General features: G+C 39.8%; 1 protein-coding gene across 2 annotated transcripts; it reads left to right on the forward strand.

Annotated features, from left to right (window-relative positions):
* Nucleotides 1-1,313: 1,313 nt before the first annotated feature.
* vsig10 (V-set and immunoglobulin domain containing 10) lies at nucleotides 1,314-16,872 on the forward strand. Of its 2 annotated transcripts, XM_034091577.1 has the most exons (9): nucleotides 1,314-1,585; nucleotides 1,665-1,976; nucleotides 10,632-10,937; nucleotides 11,818-12,108; nucleotides 13,936-14,220; nucleotides 14,457-14,570; nucleotides 14,771-14,783; nucleotides 16,436-16,578; nucleotides 16,671-16,872. In XM_034091577.1, the coding sequence occupies exons 1-9, from the start codon at nucleotides 1,534-1,536 to the stop codon at nucleotides 16,757-16,759; spliced, it is 1,605 nt and encodes a 534-aa protein (XP_033947468.1). In that variant the 5' UTR covers nucleotides 1,314-1,533; the 3' UTR covers nucleotides 16,760-16,872. The 2 variants fall into 2 exon arrangements, with proteins under 2 accessions (XP_033947468.1, XP_071060361.1); XM_071204260.1 differs by lacking the exons at nucleotides 14,771-14,783; nucleotides 16,671-16,872 and having other exon boundaries at nucleotides 16,436-16,526.
* Nucleotides 16,873-18,069: the final 1,197 nt, after the last annotated feature.

Genomic DNA, 18,069 nt, shown 5'->3' on the forward strand with positions numbered 1-18,069 from the left:
ATGCCAGATTATAGCAAATAGCTAATTTCCATCTGCAGTCCTCACGCAGGACACAACAATCAACAAATACATAGTACAGTTAAAATATAATATTACAATACAGTTAAAATGGAAAAACTCAGATTATAGTGTAATTAATGTTGGCATGACTGGTTGCTTTATATAAATTGTTTTGCACCATAAGATAATTAGTTAAAGTCATAGGTTTTAAGTTCAACTGGAAGAGTTTTCCAGTGCTTGATGGCCATAAATGAAAATGCAGATTGTGCAAAGGCAGTGCGCCTCAGAGGGACGGTTATATTTGCATTTAGTGCAGATCTTGAGTGTCTACAAACCTGCTCACGGCGAAGCTGAAAAAAGCTCCTCAATGGTGGTGCTGTAGCATTGTAAATGATCCTGAATACTAATCGAACTCTTGAAAGCAGAACAAGACCATCAAAACTTAAAAGTTTGTACTTGGACAGTATATTGCAATGATGGTGTTTTAATGACTTTCTATCCATAACTGTTAAGGCTTAATAATAATAATAATAATAATAATTTAAATTTATATAGCGCCTTTCACAAAACCCAAGGACGCTTTACAATGAGAAGTAACAAAACAAAAGGTAATAATAAACATACAGAGCAATAGCAGGAAATAAGTGACTATAATTTAGTTGAGGCCAAAGGCCTGAGTGAACAGATGGTGTTTGAGGTGTTTTGTAAAGGTGTCCAGAGTGTCTGCATTCCTGATTGCAGAGGGCTTGTTTATAAATAACCTCAATTGGTCTCAGAACAGTCTTAGTTTCCTGGGAACAGGCAACTATATGTTAATGGTCAATTATGTATGAAAGTACACCATGAATGAAATAACCAGTCTTGTAAATAATGAATGAAATGACAATAATACTATAAGGCAAACCTATGATCTTTATTTACTACACCATGCATGTAACTGCTAAATGAGTGATTATATCATTCAGAAAATGTCATACACATGTTATACATGTATTTGATAAGAATGACATGTTTATACAATGAACATTACAATAACTTATATGTATGTATATTCCTTAACTGTATAAAAACCGAGTAAACTTCATCTGCTTCATATTTCTATGTGATATGATCTTCAAATGCTGTTTTCAGGTTCAATGATGAACAGATAACCAAAAGGCAGTAGCTACAGATCTATAAATACAGATATAACAGGACTTGTGTTTAGTAATTCCAGTATGCTTAATATAGAAGAAAAATAAATGGTGTTACTGTAGCTTTAACAAGGTGAGGTCAGGGCGTGGTGTATTCGTACCAAAGTTTCCGTATCAGCATACTCTAGTAAACAAAGCAGGTCTGCTGAGAGTTCACCCCGTGTCACGGTGCTCCCTGCTGTAGTGTGTTACTGGTGTTATAATGGGCGGACTGGTGGCCCAGGTATCTCTGTGTGTTTCCGACAGGCTCAAACAGGTATACTAGTCAGGCAGGTTTGAACGGGAAGCCCTTTTGTTCACTTTCTTTTTTAAAGGCGATGTAGGCTTTTGGAGAGTTAACATGAAGACAGTCACACCTGTAGCGCTTCTACACATGTGTTTATGTGTGACAGGTGAGTTCATGGTGTGGCCACACAGCCTCAGGTGAGTGTAAACTCGGTTTACATTATGTTTTTTCTCTCTCTTCTTAAGCTGCAGTTTCGGGTAGTGGCTCCACCGAAACGGCCCTGACAGCCGAAAAGGGAGACGTCGCTATACTTCCGTGTTACACCCTCGGTAACGTAACACCGACTTTAACGTCATGGATAAAAAACGGAAAAGAAATTGTCAAAGGTGGCATTTATTCGCCGAGCCCTTCCCTCGGCGGACAGCGCCTCGCAGTGCTGCATGACGGGAGTCTGAACATCCGGGCAGTGTTACCTAGGGATGAGGGCACCTACCTGTGCAGCTCCACGCTACCAGGCAACAACATCTTTCACGCACGTGTGCTGCTACAAGTAACAAGTAAGTCATATTTTCCTCAGAGTCCGGCGCACTTCCTGGGGGCTTGAGCGGTACACACACAGAGACCGATACTCAAAGATGTAATAATAATACCTTTTTATTGCTATTATTGTAATTTATTAATTAATTAATGATTGAGTTGAAATCATTCAATTAATCAATACAAATACAATACTTTTTATAATCGACAAATGATTTATTTGATAAATATGTCAAATATATTAGAATGTGTTATTATACAATAAGCTCACTAGCAATATAACCTTGAAATAATTAAAATATAAATGCATCAATAATTATAATCCAGTCATATAATGTATGTTATTCAGAAACAGACACTACCATACCAATTGGCGGTGGTGGCGAAGTCGATAGGGACTTGGCTTGGCAACTGGAAGGTCACCAGTTCAGGTCCCGGATATTCAGTAAACAATGATACAAAACAGAGAAAAATATTAGAACCTCACAATGACTATTCAGGATGTTTTAACTTTATCAAGGATTTATTGTTGGTGGTATTTTTGTATGTGTTGTATTAACTTTTGAAAATTAAATTTAAAGAGGAATTTCACTCAGTCTTCCTTTTTATATAAAATGTTCTTTACATATTGTGGTATAACCATTATCATAAACCTTTATTATATTATAGTTGTGTCTTGATAAAAGTATACATATTCTATAACACTTGCAGACATGATATCTTACTAACAAAAGAACAATATGTGTTAAAGGTCCCATGTCATGGCCATTTCTACTGATCATCATTTCAAACCTTTATTTATACAGATAAATCCCATTGAGATCATTGATCTATTTTTCAAGGGAGACCTGCTCAAGTAGTTCCACATGAAACATAAAAACTAGGGCTGTCAAACGATTAACATTTTTAATCAGATTAATCACAGCTTAAAAATTAATTAATCATGATTAATCACCATTCGAACTATGTCCAAACTATGCCATTTATTTATGTATATTGTTGTGGGAATGGAAAGATAAATGAAAGAAGGCGGATATATCCATTTATCATACAGTATCTATGTTTATTATAAAAATGTTATGTGTGTCAAAATGAAAGACAGCCCACACACCTATCAATCATCAAACCGTGGGGTCTTAATTCATTACGTGTTGATTTCTATCAACGGGGGAGTACTTCAGGAAGGTCAACAGAGGGGGGGGGGGGCGGCTAGTGGAGTACTTCGTGACCACAGATTGTGAACGTTGTGATCAGCTGTTTTAGCGCAGTTCTCCAGTGATGGGGGGGAGTCTCCCTCCGCAGCCGGTTGGCGTAGTTTTGGCACAATTCCGTTGTACAGACCGACGTTAACAGCAGCCCTGTCTGTGCACACGGAGACCGACTCTGTTGTCCGGTGATCGAACCGCCTTCTGCAAAAGCTTCACAAGTACGTCGGTACGCAAATGCGCTTTGTGACCCAAGTGACGGTACGCATTTCAGATTACCCACATAACCTGCGTACCAGTTAGTTATGTGCACCCCTGTACTACAGCAAAATGCTCATTAAAGCAATTTAGCATAGTAGCCCTGTCCGATATAGTGCCAGATGCTGTGGTAATGCACGGAGGTAGCTCATTACGGATATCGCCGGTGGATAACGATTTAATGGCTTTCCAACATTTTCCAGGATTATTCAGATTATTTGTGGTTACTGACAGATAGTACTTTGATTTAGCACTTTTGATTTGCGATGTGAAGCTATTCCTTAGCTGCCTAAAACGCAGCAATTCTAGCTCTGAACCTGATTTCCTAGCCTTTGCCCAGGCCTTGTTTCTCTCATGAAGGAGACTGGACAGATTAGCAGAAAACCAAGGATTGTCTCGTCCCTTTACTCTAAATGTACGCAGGGGTGCATGTCTATCAATGATCTCCATAAAACCAAGATAAAAATAAGACCATGCGGTTTCTACATCAGCACACAGATCAAACCCAATCAAAATCAAACAGATCATGCACAAAACCCTGCTCCACAAAATGTTTTTTGTCTCTCTTAATGATAATGCGATGTTTAACCTTTTGGACCTTAGTGTCCCTAATTGTGGCTACAACACAGTGATCACTCAGATCATTTGCAAATACTCCCACAGATGAATATTTATGGAGAACATTAGTTAAAATGAGATCAATTAGGGAGGATTTATTGGGGGACTTAATGTTAGGGCGAGTAGGACTGTCCACAATCTGAGTAACATTTAAAGAGATACAAAGGTTTTTAAAATCCTCTGACACTGCAGTTAACCAGTCCCAGTTAAAATCTCCAAGTAGCACTATTTCCTTGTAGTCTAGTTGTGATAAAAGATTTGCTAGTGAAGACAAGGAGTCTTTGACAGCTGAGGGGGGTCTGTAACAACTCACTACCATGACCTGTTGACCCTTTGCCACTTCTATATTTATGGCTAAAAATTCAAATTGCTTACTGATCGATTTGGAAACTAATGTGGTTACACTGAACTTATTCTTAACATAAATGGCAACGCCACCACCTCTATTAGGCCGGTCGGTACGATACACATTAAAACCATTTAAGGCAATGTCAGAGGCCAAAATAGATTTGTTTAGCCATCTTTCTGATAAAACAATGACGTCAGCGTCAGTTGAGCTCGCCCAGATACGGACAAAATCTAGTTTACCTAACAGACTGTGCACCAGAGATGGGGACTCGAGTCTCGCACACACAGAGACTTCAGACTTGACTTGGACTCGTGACCAAAAGACTTCAGACTCGACTTGGACTCGTGTGTTGGGACTCGTGAACAATCATTGTGTTTTCTATTTTTGGCGTATTAAAGGTGGGGTAGGTCAATTTGAGAGAAACCGGCTCGAGATCGCTAGAATTTGAAAATACACAACCGGAGATAATCTGCAAGAGGCTGCTACTTCCTTATAGAGCCCGCCTCCTCCAACACACACGAACGCGCACATGACCAATGAGGGCACGAGAGAAATGTGTGCCCAGATGGAAGGCTGACAGGCAGGCAGGCCATCCAGTTACTTTAGCCGGGCTCATTACGCAGACGTGCGCGCCTCTCTTACTACCTCGTAGTAACACCATGGCGACCGGCGGCACACCTGCGGCTGTACTGCTTGTAATTAGGTTCAACTACAACAACTTCGAACAAAACGCCGGCGGCACCAACAAAAGGAGCGCACACTGCAAAATCTGCAATATCAAAATCAAGGATGCTGGCGCAACAACGTCGAATTTCATCAGGCACTTGAAAAGTCACCCGGAGAGGTCAGTCACATTAACGCATGGACGGTTAGCAAACATGTTTAGCTCAGCATCAGCTATGTAATGTTAACTTAGCTTGCTACTAGCTTTGTAACTGAATATTTGAAAAGATTAGTGAATTGCTTGTCACACTTGTTTGAGTTGAGTGGCGTTGACATCCAACTCTTGACATGACATAAAAAAGGTCGGTAACGTTAATCATTACCCGCTTTTAAGTACTTTTAACAGTTTCCCTGTGGGGGATTAATAAAGTATTTGTGATACTGATTTCTGATTCTGAAGTGTTTTGCTTATAAGTTGTTTGCATTTAGCTAACGTGTGATGTTTTTCCTCATATTGCATTGCAATAGCCTGTTTAAAGTGATCATATAACAAACAACTAATCAGTACTGATACTGTATGCTAATAGATATAGGAGTGATAATAACACAGTAAATGCTTTGAATTTCTTAGATATAGCTGTGCAGTATTCTTAACAGACTGGATAGCAGCAGACAATAGAAGGCTTATTACAACCAGAAGAGACATGAGACTTTTATTCGTTAGAGACTTGAGACTTGACTTGGACTCGTGACCAAAGACTTGAGACTTGATCAAGTCTCACCCCACAAAGACTTGAGACTTGACTTGGACTCGTGACCAAAGACTTGAGACTTGACTTGGACTTGCAAAAAAAGACTTGTGAACATCTCTGCTGCGCACATTCAAGTGGATGAAACCCAACCCAGACCTAGCTTTAAAATCAGCAGGAGTAGCGATCTGACTACTACTACTGGGCGGACCAGGGTTAGGTTGTACATTTCCTGACAGTAATAACAACAACAAAAAACAGGCATCTTTTCCTCTTAAACGAAACACATACATTGTCATCTAATATAGAAACACCGGAAAAGTCTGCGAGAGTGTGATTTGAGCTTAAGAAGCAGTCCTGAAGAACCATCATCGCAGGAAAACAAAAAAGACAAACATATTTTGTCGAGCAGATTGTCTGTGACAAGGCAACCGGTAATTGTTTGAGCAACACAGTATTTTACAAAGAGTGAAACAGCGCCCCTCTAGATGTTATGGTGAAACAGTAGATTGCACTCTCTGCTGCGAGAGGAGGCTAGCCGAAATTGGCTTCCCTTGGTGAAAAAAAATGGAGAGATTGACCAATCAAATGAGGCTCACGTGATGCCCCTGCCAACCTGTGATTAGTCAGGGCCATGCCAAGGGAAGCCAGTGGCGGCTGGCTTCGGCTGGAGAGTGCGTGCGGACCTGTCGGTTAGATAACAGGCGTGTGTAAGTCCTGCATCTGTATGTTACAAATGTGTGTAAAATGATACCAGGTGCTGTAATCACTCATCTGGTTACGTTATTATATTGACCACCACACCCCCCCGACCCAAAAGAAAGGACGTATTATTGGCTTCCGCTAATTTTTTTCCAACGCCATGCTCCTTTTTGCAGACCGTTTACATGCATAAAAACCTTCATAACACACAAGGGGACGGGTTATAACCAGAAAAGCATGACATGGGACCTGATGACATCTAACAGAATCCTTCATCGTACAAAGTTCCATTAAAGACTTTACTCATCAATCAATGTCAATGTTTCAATGTTTATTTATATAGCCCAATATCACAAATGTTACATTTGTCTCAGTGGACTTCACAGTTTGTACAGAATATCAGTATGACAATACGACACCCTTTGTCCTTAGACCCTCACATCGTACAAGGAAAAACTTCCAAAGAAACCCCACAGTTTAAAGGGGAAAATGGGAGAAACCTCAGGGAGAGCAACAGAGGAGGGATCCCTCTCCCAGGATGGACAGACGTACAATAGATGCCGTGTGTACACATCGAAAATATAATATATTTACAACATAGGTAGACCAAATGTTTGGAAATGCATGTGTCTATAATAAGATGAATCCACGAGGATGTCAACAATCCTGTGGGAGCCATCTTGGAAGTAGTATGATGATAGTCAGGCAGGACCACAGAGACCGGTTCAGCCATGACTTGAAATCCAGTACTCAGGATAGAGGATCCAGGACTCAGGATCCAGGACTCAGGATGTAGGATCCAGGACACAGGACACAGGACCACAGCAACAGAATCAGCCATGACTCAGGATCCCGGCGTAGATAGACACCAAAAAGACATTTGGGTGAAGCTGGGTTATTTGGAACATGAGTACACAGGTACAGACAGAGAGAAGGAAGAAGCAAGTTGTCCCCCGACAGTCTAACCCTATAGCAGCAAAACTAGGGGCTGAATTTAATCAGCCCTAACTATAAGCTTTATCAAAAAGGAAGGTCTTAAGCGCACTCTTAAAAACGGATAGGGTGTCTGCCGCCCGAACACAAACTGGAAGGTGATTCCACAAAAGTGGAGCTTGATAAGAAAAGGCTCTGGCTCCCATTGCACTTTTAGAGACTCTAGGAATAACCAACAACCATGCATTCTTGGAACGCAATGCCCTAGTAGGACAGTAGGGTATAATGATGAGTTATTTAAGGTAAGATGGCGCCTGCCCATTAAGGGCTTTGTAGGCGAGAAGAAGAATTTTTAATTATATCCTTCGTTCTATAGGGAGCCAGTGTAAGGCAGCCCGAACAGGAGTAATGTGGTCCCTTTTCCTAACTTAGTACACGTTCTGCAGCATTTTGAATCAGCTAAAGCGACTTAACTGACTTCTTGGTACACCCTGATAATAAAGAGTTACAATAATCCAGCCTTGAAGTAACAAATGCATGGACTAGTTTCTCTGCATCGTTTTGAGGCAAGATATGCCTGTTTTTTGCAATGTTACGTATGAAAGAAGGCGGGCCGTGAGATTGTATGTGGGCGTTAAAAGATAAATCATGATCAAATATAACACCAAGATTCCTTACAGTCTCACTGGAGGCCAAATTAATGCCATCCATAGTTAGTATATCTTTTGATAGTTTGTTTCGTAGATTCTTTGGGCCGAGTACAATAACAGTTTTCGCCGTGTTTAACATCAAAAAATGTAATGTCATCCAGGTTTTTTATGTCCTTGAGGCAGTCTTGAATTTTATTTTGATGATTGGTTTCATCAGGCTTTATGGATAAATATAGTTGAGTATCATCCGCATAACAGTGAAAATGTACAGAATGATTCCTTATAATATTGCCTAACGGAAGCATAATGTGAACAAAATAGGTCCAGTACTGAGCCCTGTGGCACTCCATGGCTAACTTTGGTTTGCATGGAAGATTCATCATTGACACATACAAACTGAGAGCGTTCAGATAGATAGGACCTAAAGCAGTTCCCTTTATGCCAACTAAGTGCTAGTCTTTGCAATAGGATATCATGGTCGATAGTATCAAATGCAGCACTGAGATCGAACAAGACAAGAATAGAGACAAGTCCTGTCTGAGGCTATTAGAAGGTCATTTGTGACTTTTACCAGAACTGTCTCTGTGGTATGATGTGTTCTAAAGCCAGACTGAACATCTTCAAATAAATCATTGTTTTTTAAGTAATCACACAGCTGTTTTGCGACCGCTTTCTCCATCATTCTTGAGAGGAACGGAAGATTAGAAATAGGTCTATAGTTGGCTAAAACCTCTGGATCGAGGTTGTGCTTTTTAAGAAGAGGTTTTATCACTGCTACTTTGAATGATTGTGGAACATAGCCTGATAATAAAGACATATTCATAATATTTGATAAAGAAGTGTTAATTCATGGGAAAACTTCCTTTAACATCTTAGTTGGAATCGGGTCAAACATACACGTTGATGGTTAACTTTAGAAGAAAGAATCATTTCATTCAATTGTTCAAGGTGTATCGTTGAAAAGCATTCTAATGTACTATCTAGTGTAATATTAGAACTTACATTTCCGGGAGCTGTTGATAACACTATACTGGTCAAAGCTAAGAGGTCATTAATTTTATTTCTAAGAGTAACAATTTTATCGTTAAAAAAGCACATAAAATCATTACTACTGAGTGCTATGGGAATAGAAGGCTCAGTTGAGCTGTGGCTCTCTGTCAGCCAGTGCTGAAAATAAATCTTGCATTATTCTTATTCTCATCTATTAATGAAGAGTAGTAAGCTGCTCTCGCTTTACGCAGTGCTTTCTTATATTCATTGAGAGTAATATGCCAAATTAAACGAGATTCTTCAAGTTTAGTGGAACGCCATATCCTTTCAAGTTGTCTCCACTTTTGCTTTATTTTGTTGGTTACGGCATTATGCCATGGAGCTAATCTATGTTGTTTTATTTTCTTCTTTTTCAAAGGAGCAACAGAGTCTAATTGTATTCGCCGCGCATCTGTAGCACTATCAACAACATGATCAATTTGGGGTGGTGAACATTTTGTATAAGTTTCCTCCCTTACATACAGAAAAGCTATCGAGTTAAGTATTGATGGAATCTCTTCCTTAAATTTGGCTATAGCACTAACAGATAGGTTTCTGCTGCAAGAGCTTTTGACTAATGCTTTGTAGTCTAGTAACAGTACTTCAAATGTTACTAAAAAATGGTCGGATAAAGCAGGATTATGCGGTTCGACTAATAGTTGCTCAATTTCAATACCATAAGTCAGAACAAGGTCGAGAGTGTGATTATAGCAGTGGGTTGGTTTATTTACACTCTGACAGAAACCAACATAATCTAATATAGAGTTAAATGCAACAGTAAGGCTATTTTTATCATCGTCAACATGAATATTAAAGTCACCTACGATAATTACTTTATCTGTTTTAAGTACCAAAGTTGATAAAAACTCAGAGAATTCTGATGTAAATTCTGAATAAGGACCTCAGGTGCACGGTACACTGTAACAAATAAGATTGGCTGCAAAGTTTTCCAGGTCGGATGCGTAAGACTAAAAACAAGGCTTTCAAAGGAGGTATAATTTAATTTTGGTTTAGTATTGATAAGTAAACTTGAGTCAACTATTGCTGCAACTCCACCTCCTCGGCCCGTGCCTCGGGCAATATGAGTATTGATATGGCTGGGTGGAGTGGCCTCATTTATGCTTTCAGTGAGACAGCATATATCAATATTATAATCTGATATTAAATTATTTACCAATATTGCTTTAGATGTTAGAGATCTTATGTTTAAGAGTCCACATTTAATCTTCCTGTTTTGTTGCACTGTAGTAGTTGATACATTTACTTTTATTAGGTCATTATGTATGATACCTCTATTAGGTTTTACCTTAAATTGTCCTTGGGCAGACACACACACCGCTAATATTGGGTATTTTATTGGGTTCGGGATTCCTATGGATGACTGCCTAGCAGAGAGCGCAGAGAAGCGTGTAAGACTGTGACTCCGCCTCCTGGTCTCAACTCCAGTTTGTCATGGATTAAGTCCACAAAGCCCTGAAATGTATTCATAAGAACAATGCGCTGCTTTTACTTCTTTCAGATGGTCCAGAAAACGTGTCTTTGTCGATCGGTCCAGCCACCGCCCGGTCCAACGGGACCCTCATCGTCTATCGGGGTTCAACAGTCTCCTTTAACTGTTCCGGCTCCTCCTACCCCTCCCAGCAGCTGACCTGGGCCTTCAGAGGAGCGGGGTCCAGCAACCAGTCGCTGGCCTCTGCCCCCGGACCCTGGCTGGACTTCAGGATCCAAAACGTCCAGCCCAGCGCTCAGGGAGTCTACAGCTGCAAGGCCAACAACACTGTATCTCTTCAGGCAGCCAATAAGAGCACAGAGCTGCTGGTATACTGTAAGTACTTCGAGCAGAATACCCAGAATACTCTTCTCTGACTACAGGTCCCGTGTTTACTGGGATGCTTTTAAGGGGAACTTCAACATAGAATGAATAAGCCTTAATTTTATTATGCCATTAATATATAGTAATAACTATTGTTATACATATTCTATATCATATAGCATTGTGTTCCAAATGTTTTAGTACTGGCTCCCATATGAGACTTTAGCCTGGTTTACTGTATTTCTTCTGGAGAGATTAAAAGAGGTTAAATAAGGTGAGGAAAAAAAGCATCCGATATGGACTGAGATCATGTGAAAGTCAAGAAAAAGTCTAGGCACTTTCAAATGTTGCCAGACTGACAGCATGATTTTCTACAGGAGGGCTGGCTGGGACAGGTTTTTCACTTTGATGTATCAACCTGTCTGTAGAAGAATAACAACGACAACACATTTATGATTTTCTTGTAGCTGAGGCACATCCTTATGGTTATACATTAGATAGATTGGGTATTGCTTTATTTTGAAGGTACAATACGTTCTTCTAATTTTCTAGAAAATGACTGATATACACATTTATAATAAACATTTCAGTCAGTGCTTAGCAATTCAGTGAAACATGCAAAAGTCTCTTTACAAATAACAAATTAGTACAACATCCTGCAAATGGAGATTATAGTTTCAATATTATAAATGCTTAATAAATCAATATTTATTATTTAACTTACAATTGTCTCAGCATTATTACCAAATGACATAGTTATTTCCAGGGAAAGTATAGACAAAAGGAAGAAATGTCAAAATAAAATAGAACATTACATTATCAAGCATCCTTAGTATAAACCATTTTGTAGCTTTTGTCCATTTCCTGACTGATATCAGTTTGCCCTGTCCAGATGCCCCAGACCGACACCCTGAGTGTGTGTGGGTCCTGGCACAGGACCCCTCCCACGTCCTCTTCAACTGCACCTGGTTCGGAGCGTACCCGGCCCCGAAGCTGCTCTGGGGGGAGGACCAGGGGGACCAGGCGGCCGGCTGGAAAGGACACGTTTATAAGTCGGAGGTGACGGAGAGCCTGTCGGTGGTGCTGAACCGCTCCATGCTGGAGGACGGGCAGACGCTGCGGTGCACGGCCCACCACCTGGCGATCGCTGCGGGGAAACAGAAGTCGTGCTCCTTCAACCTCAGTAAGCATGTGCTGGTGAAATGAGCCTCTTTACAACCCTGCTAAATCTTTCATGTGCTTTCCACTTTAGAGCCACACTGACACTGTTCAGTGGGATTGTAGACAGTGTATTCTTAGCATGGACTTTAATTTACTTTAAAGGGCCAGTTCTTCATCCACATTCCAGAAAAAAGGTCATTAGCAAAAATAGCCATGCAGATAGTTAGGGTTTTAGTTCTTCAGGTTTATTGGGAGACATGTTTTTGCTTCCACATCAGCAACATTAAGGAGAACATAATTTAAAACATGTTAGCAGCTTGAAATAAAGTGTTTACTGCATAATAACTATATGGAGAGATGTTTATAGACTACTCACAGTAACAAGGCCACTTTCTATGGTATTTACCCAGAGTTTATAACATTGTTGTTTATAGATACATACTTAGGTTTATCTGCTAAAGCTTTGAAATACACCTCCACCCCAGTGCAATTGAGGTCAATAGATTTCGGCATTCATAGATTTGAAAAGGCCTGACCCCTGTGGATAATCTACAAAAATGTATGGAGGCAGAAAATCAGTTGCACAATCATTTCAAAGCTGATAATTTAATACAAATCCTAATGTTGTAAACTACTGATATCATGCATGATTTCTAACAAAGAAAAAGCACCTGTACAATTGTGTGGTGTGTAGGCAAATTAAAACAAAATGATCTGCACGGCTAGACATTACCACAAGAGGCAATTTGGAGAATATATTTTGTTAAAGTAAGAGGAAATGTACTCATACTTAAGTTACTGATCAAATGGGCCTCCTCCCAGCTCTTTCTTTAACAGAGTACACACACTCTTCGACTCTTTAGCCCTGTGCACTGCTCGCTGGGTACACTTTATTATAACATCAAGATATAGGTTTTATAAAAACCTTCTCATAATTAGTTTATTTAGATTTTAAGCCCTGCTGCGGTTACAACCACACCTCGATGGACACAGCCCTGCATGCATGCATGTCACCGTTTATTAGTTTGCATCAGCTTGTCTGCATTCTTTTATGTTTATAAAAGCTTTGAAGATGAGTGGTGTCCTTGTCGGTTAAGATTAAGGGTTTGATTCCCACAGGGGTCAACTAGAAAACAAATTGAACTTATCGTACTAAGTTCTCCTATCATGCAAAATGCACTTTTTTATGTATTTTATACATAAATAATATGTATCCTCGGTGTGTAAGTGAACTCACAAAGTGTCAGAAAACAAAGCCCTCTCTCTCTGATCCAGAAACACCGTCAGCCCTATCAGAAACGTCGCTATCAGAATCAATGTGCAACGTGTTTTGGAAGTAATATGGTCTTTGTTTACATTAGCAAGCATCGCTAACACTCAGAGCTAACTTGTACTGGAGAGAGTATGTGTACAAAAAATCAGGAAATAAAAAAGGTACCTTTTTTTTTTTTACTTTTCTCTTGCGGGTTTACCACAAGGCTTGTGGGAAACCCACAAGAGAAAAAGCATTTGAGCTCCATACTGTTTCAGAAATAATCCTTGATGTGTTTTTTGAACATGATATGGCGTTTCATCACGGCAGCATTTAGCTGAGTATCTGGCGGTAGAATTCTCCTGCATAAGCTCCCCCCCCCGCCCCCCTCTTTTTTTTTTTTTTTTAAACCTATGGACCCACAATCAGTACTTCTCCAACAGGGCTGAAATAGAGGGATATGAGGCATGGCTAGAATGGGTGATCTGTTGTGCAAAACACTTCATAGACATGTTTTTTTTATATATATCTGAGACCTATAATATATGCCTAAACATGTATAATAGGAGACCTTTAATGTTTGACCTTCTCTCTCAGAATATCCGTATCCCAAAGGCGAGCCGATGGCCACGGCTCTCGAGGGGTCCAGCATTACTCTAACCTGCACTGAGGACGTCTCCATCCCCCCTGCAAACACCACCTGGAGGAAGGGGCTCCAGCAGGAGGACATCGTCCCCGGATCCAAGTACGTCCTGACGGAGGAAGGGGCCGTCCTGAAGCTGACCATACATAACATCAGCAAGGACGATGAAGGCGTGTACTTCTGCCGCAGCGAGAACCCCCTCGCCGTCCGCGAGCTGGAGGTCTACCTCACTGTGAAGAGTGAGTTTGGAGACAACAGTTTGCTTTCCTTTGTAAATGGATTTAGAATATGGAAAAGTATATCAAAGCTTTAACGTCAGAGGGTATGACAAGTTACACATGATACATACAGTTCTTACGACAACAGCACAGTCTCTGCAGGTGTCGCCTCCACCTCTGGAATGCTGATCGACCTGCTGCTCCTCCCTCTTTCTGCTCCATAACCCTCACCTTTTACCTTGTGTTTTCCTCCACAGACTCCTCTGCATACACAGGAGGTGTCATCGGCTTCTTCATCGCTGCGCTGATCGTGGGAATAGCCGCCATCGTGGCTAAAACAATTTACTCCAGCCGACACCGCATTTGCCTTGGTAACTTTTGCTTATCTTTGCGACATAAGAAGTTACAAATGCATGCAACAAATACCCGACTTAACCCATGGCATAATCAGTCTTTGCACCCGTGTTAAATAAATCTCACATACTGCATCTCGTATGTTTTGAATGAGAGCACACATCATAACAATCTGCTTGTACTAATTTCACAATTTCTCTTCATGTTTTTGTTTCAGGAGATGGCTTTGGGTGAGTATATCACCTATCTAATACGCATGCTTATTTAAGTCAATTCATTAAATGAAAGGGATTAAAAACAGCAATTACATAATGGATTATGCACTGCAATTCAGTATTTGCCTTGTAAAGTAGTTTAGTAGGAGCTTATTTTTGTATTACTGTAAATAACTGCATAACCATACTGTAGAGGTCATGTCTTATGAATATATATTAATACAACAAATCTAATCCATACAACCATTGAAGCTAAAATGTATACATTTAGTTTGAGCAGTTAACATCAAATCTCTGTATCAAATAGCCTGATCTCTTGTCTCACTATTTGGCACCCGTGTTATCCTACGGGTATACGTCGTATACATTCATCCAAAAAGTAAAGACACCAATTCCTGCACCTATCATGGCATCAATAGACCAGAATGCAATGCAGCTTCAAGGCATGGGGCCTTTCTCATTTCTCTAATTCCCCTCGTCGTCCCCTCGAGCTGTCATTGGCTGAGATAAGTCCGGCCGTGCGTCACGACTCTTTTAAACATCACTATTGCCGGAAATAAATCCGCGGAGGAGCCGTGGAGGACCCATCAGTGTCTCCTCGGTTAGAGCTCCTCCAGAAAGCCTCCTCGACGCTCGATGCTCGAAGTACATTTAGAGAAATGAGATGTCCTTCAACATGGCGCGGTGAAATCCATTTCCGGGTCACTACCGGAGGGTCGAGGAGGGGAAATTAGAGAAATATGAAAGGCCCATAGAGTATGAAGATGTGTATGAACATTTTGCGGAATATGCTTGCAGTACTGTGCTTGTATTTGTTTTGCACTAGTTGAAAGATTGATTGCACTATTAGTGTCTGTATGCTCAGCCCAGCAGGTACACTGTGAAGTTATTTTGGCAAACAAACAACATCATGTTGTTTACATTCAGTGTTCTCAATTTCCTTCATCATAACACATTTGTACAGCAGATTTCTGGAATTTGAAACCGTATTTGTTTACAACCATGTTTTGCCAGCTGGCACTATTTTTCATGGCAAATTTGCTTACTACTTTCAAACGGTGTTACTGTGCATCATGTGCATTGGTGTAAAGTACACGTCGCCTAAAGAAACGGGCTCCTACTTTCAAACTGTTGCTCCAGTGTTAATATTTTTGCACAGTTGCAGATAAAGATTACACTAGTATAATTATACTATTTGTAGGATAATTCGGGTGGTTCAGTGTGATTCCAACAGATTTCCAATAACTTACAGCATTGCATGGTCCAAAACTCAAAATGTATTGCGAAAAAGATAGATTTCACGAATCACAACACGTTTTCTTTCCAACGGAATATTCTGCTTTAATCCATATTTGGTAGGCGTTCAAATACAGTTTGCACTAGCTTTCGCACTCTAGCAGCAATTCTACAAAGCTAAAAGGCTCAATTAATGAAGATAGTTAATTTAATAGCCAATGCTTACTAATTTCATCAAAGGAATCACTTTGTTGTAATCAAGGAATTGGTTTTCATAGGGTGATGTCATAAAATATGAAGACAGACATTCAAAGCTTTGTCAAAAACCTCAATTAAAGCTTTGAATGCTAAAGAAAAATGACACTCTTAAAAGCTTTTAGTCAAATATAACGCTCTGCCAATCATAAAATCATAATATTCCCAATCTTTAGGCGCATAGAGGAGGACCAAGGAGACGTGCTGAGTCTGGTGGAGTCGGATGATGAGCAGATCTTTCAGGACGCTGTTCCCCGGCTGCCTCCGATAACCAACGGACTCAGAACAACGCTGGTCCAGATACATCGAATCCCGTCCGGTATGACCTCATCATGGCTCCTAACATTGATTTGATGGTTTGTTAATACATAGTACACATCTTTAGTACCAATGTCCCTTGTTTTGTTTTAGGTGATCATGAAGACACAGAAACTGCTGACCGGAGCCCGCAGGACGATACTGTACGGATAGAAACGTCAGCGGATCTTGTAACATTTTAGGTATCGGGTATTTTTTAGATACATGTTTTATTTTAGGTAAATACCTTTTACTCCCAAGGACAATGTGAACGGAATCAGTGGAAGATACATGTATAATAAAAGAATCATCTATTTGAATTTGTTATTATTTTAAAAAAAGGGTTTTGAATTTTTGTACGCTTATTTCTGATTGATTTGTTTGTAGGCTACAGTATTTTGAATGTTGCTCTGAGATTTGTATGATGAGTTGAAACAACATGTGATGTGACAAAGCCTTTGCTCATTCATTACTCACTCCTCATACATTTCTGCGTTGTGCTGTGCGTAGCATTTACAGATTTACTGTGATGATACCAGTGTAGAATGCAACTCGAGACTGAATGTTTAAAAATGTAGTGGGGTCACTTCGCCAGGTGTCTTATGTTTGAAAGGATGCAGTGAAGGGAGGGTAAAAACTACTACAGGTCGGATGTCCCACCTTTAGAAATAACTTAAATTCAGCTGACATGAGATCTTGTGCGATAGTGAGAGTGAAACATCACTATTGTCATTATTGGTGTTTTAATCCAATATTAATCTTACTTTGTACCCATTTGAGTATTTCTTTAAGTAGAGGAGACAATTCCCTTTCATATCAAATGGAAATATCTTATAAATAAATATATAAACATGTGCCTTAAGACATTGCACAACCATGACCAATTGAAATGCTAATTATAAGGATAAAAAGCATTTTACAATAAATACAAAACATAACATAAATACAAGATGGGTTTAAGGGTTCAGTCAAGGGCAGAGGGGATAATTCTCTTTTTAATCTGGATGTAAAGGTAAAGGCCTGAGAAGAGAGCATTACAGTGATCTAACGTGCTGGAAATGAAAGGACATACAAGGAATATGTTTTTAAAAATGTAGAATGTTGAAAGCTTTCACATGGCTGGGTCAATGATTCAACAACCAATACTTTTGTGTAGTGATTTGATATATAACATTTAGTTTGCTCTGTATGCTCTGGGAATTATAGAACACATATTTCTCTGTAGTTCCTTGTTGGCTCTTGACAAGAGCGGACTATTATATTTGAATAGCAGTAGTGTAAAGTAACTAAGTGGAATTACTGCAAGAAGTACAGTTCTTAAGTACACTTTTGAGATACTTGTAGGCCTACTTTACTTGAGTATTTCATTTGTTTGCTACTTTGTACTTCTACTCCACTACAATTCAGAGGTAAATCGTGTACTTTTACTCCATTACATTTATGTAATACCTTTTAGTTATTGCAGTTTTGGATTAAGGATGTGAAATGTAAAAAACACTTAACAAGGACTTTA

Source organism: Pseudochaenichthys georgianus, chromosome 9 (assembly GCF_902827115.2).
Source record: "Pseudochaenichthys georgianus chromosome 9, fPseGeo1.2, whole genome shotgun sequence".
NCBI lineage: Eukaryota > Metazoa > Chordata > Actinopteri > Perciformes > Channichthyidae > Pseudochaenichthys > Pseudochaenichthys georgianus.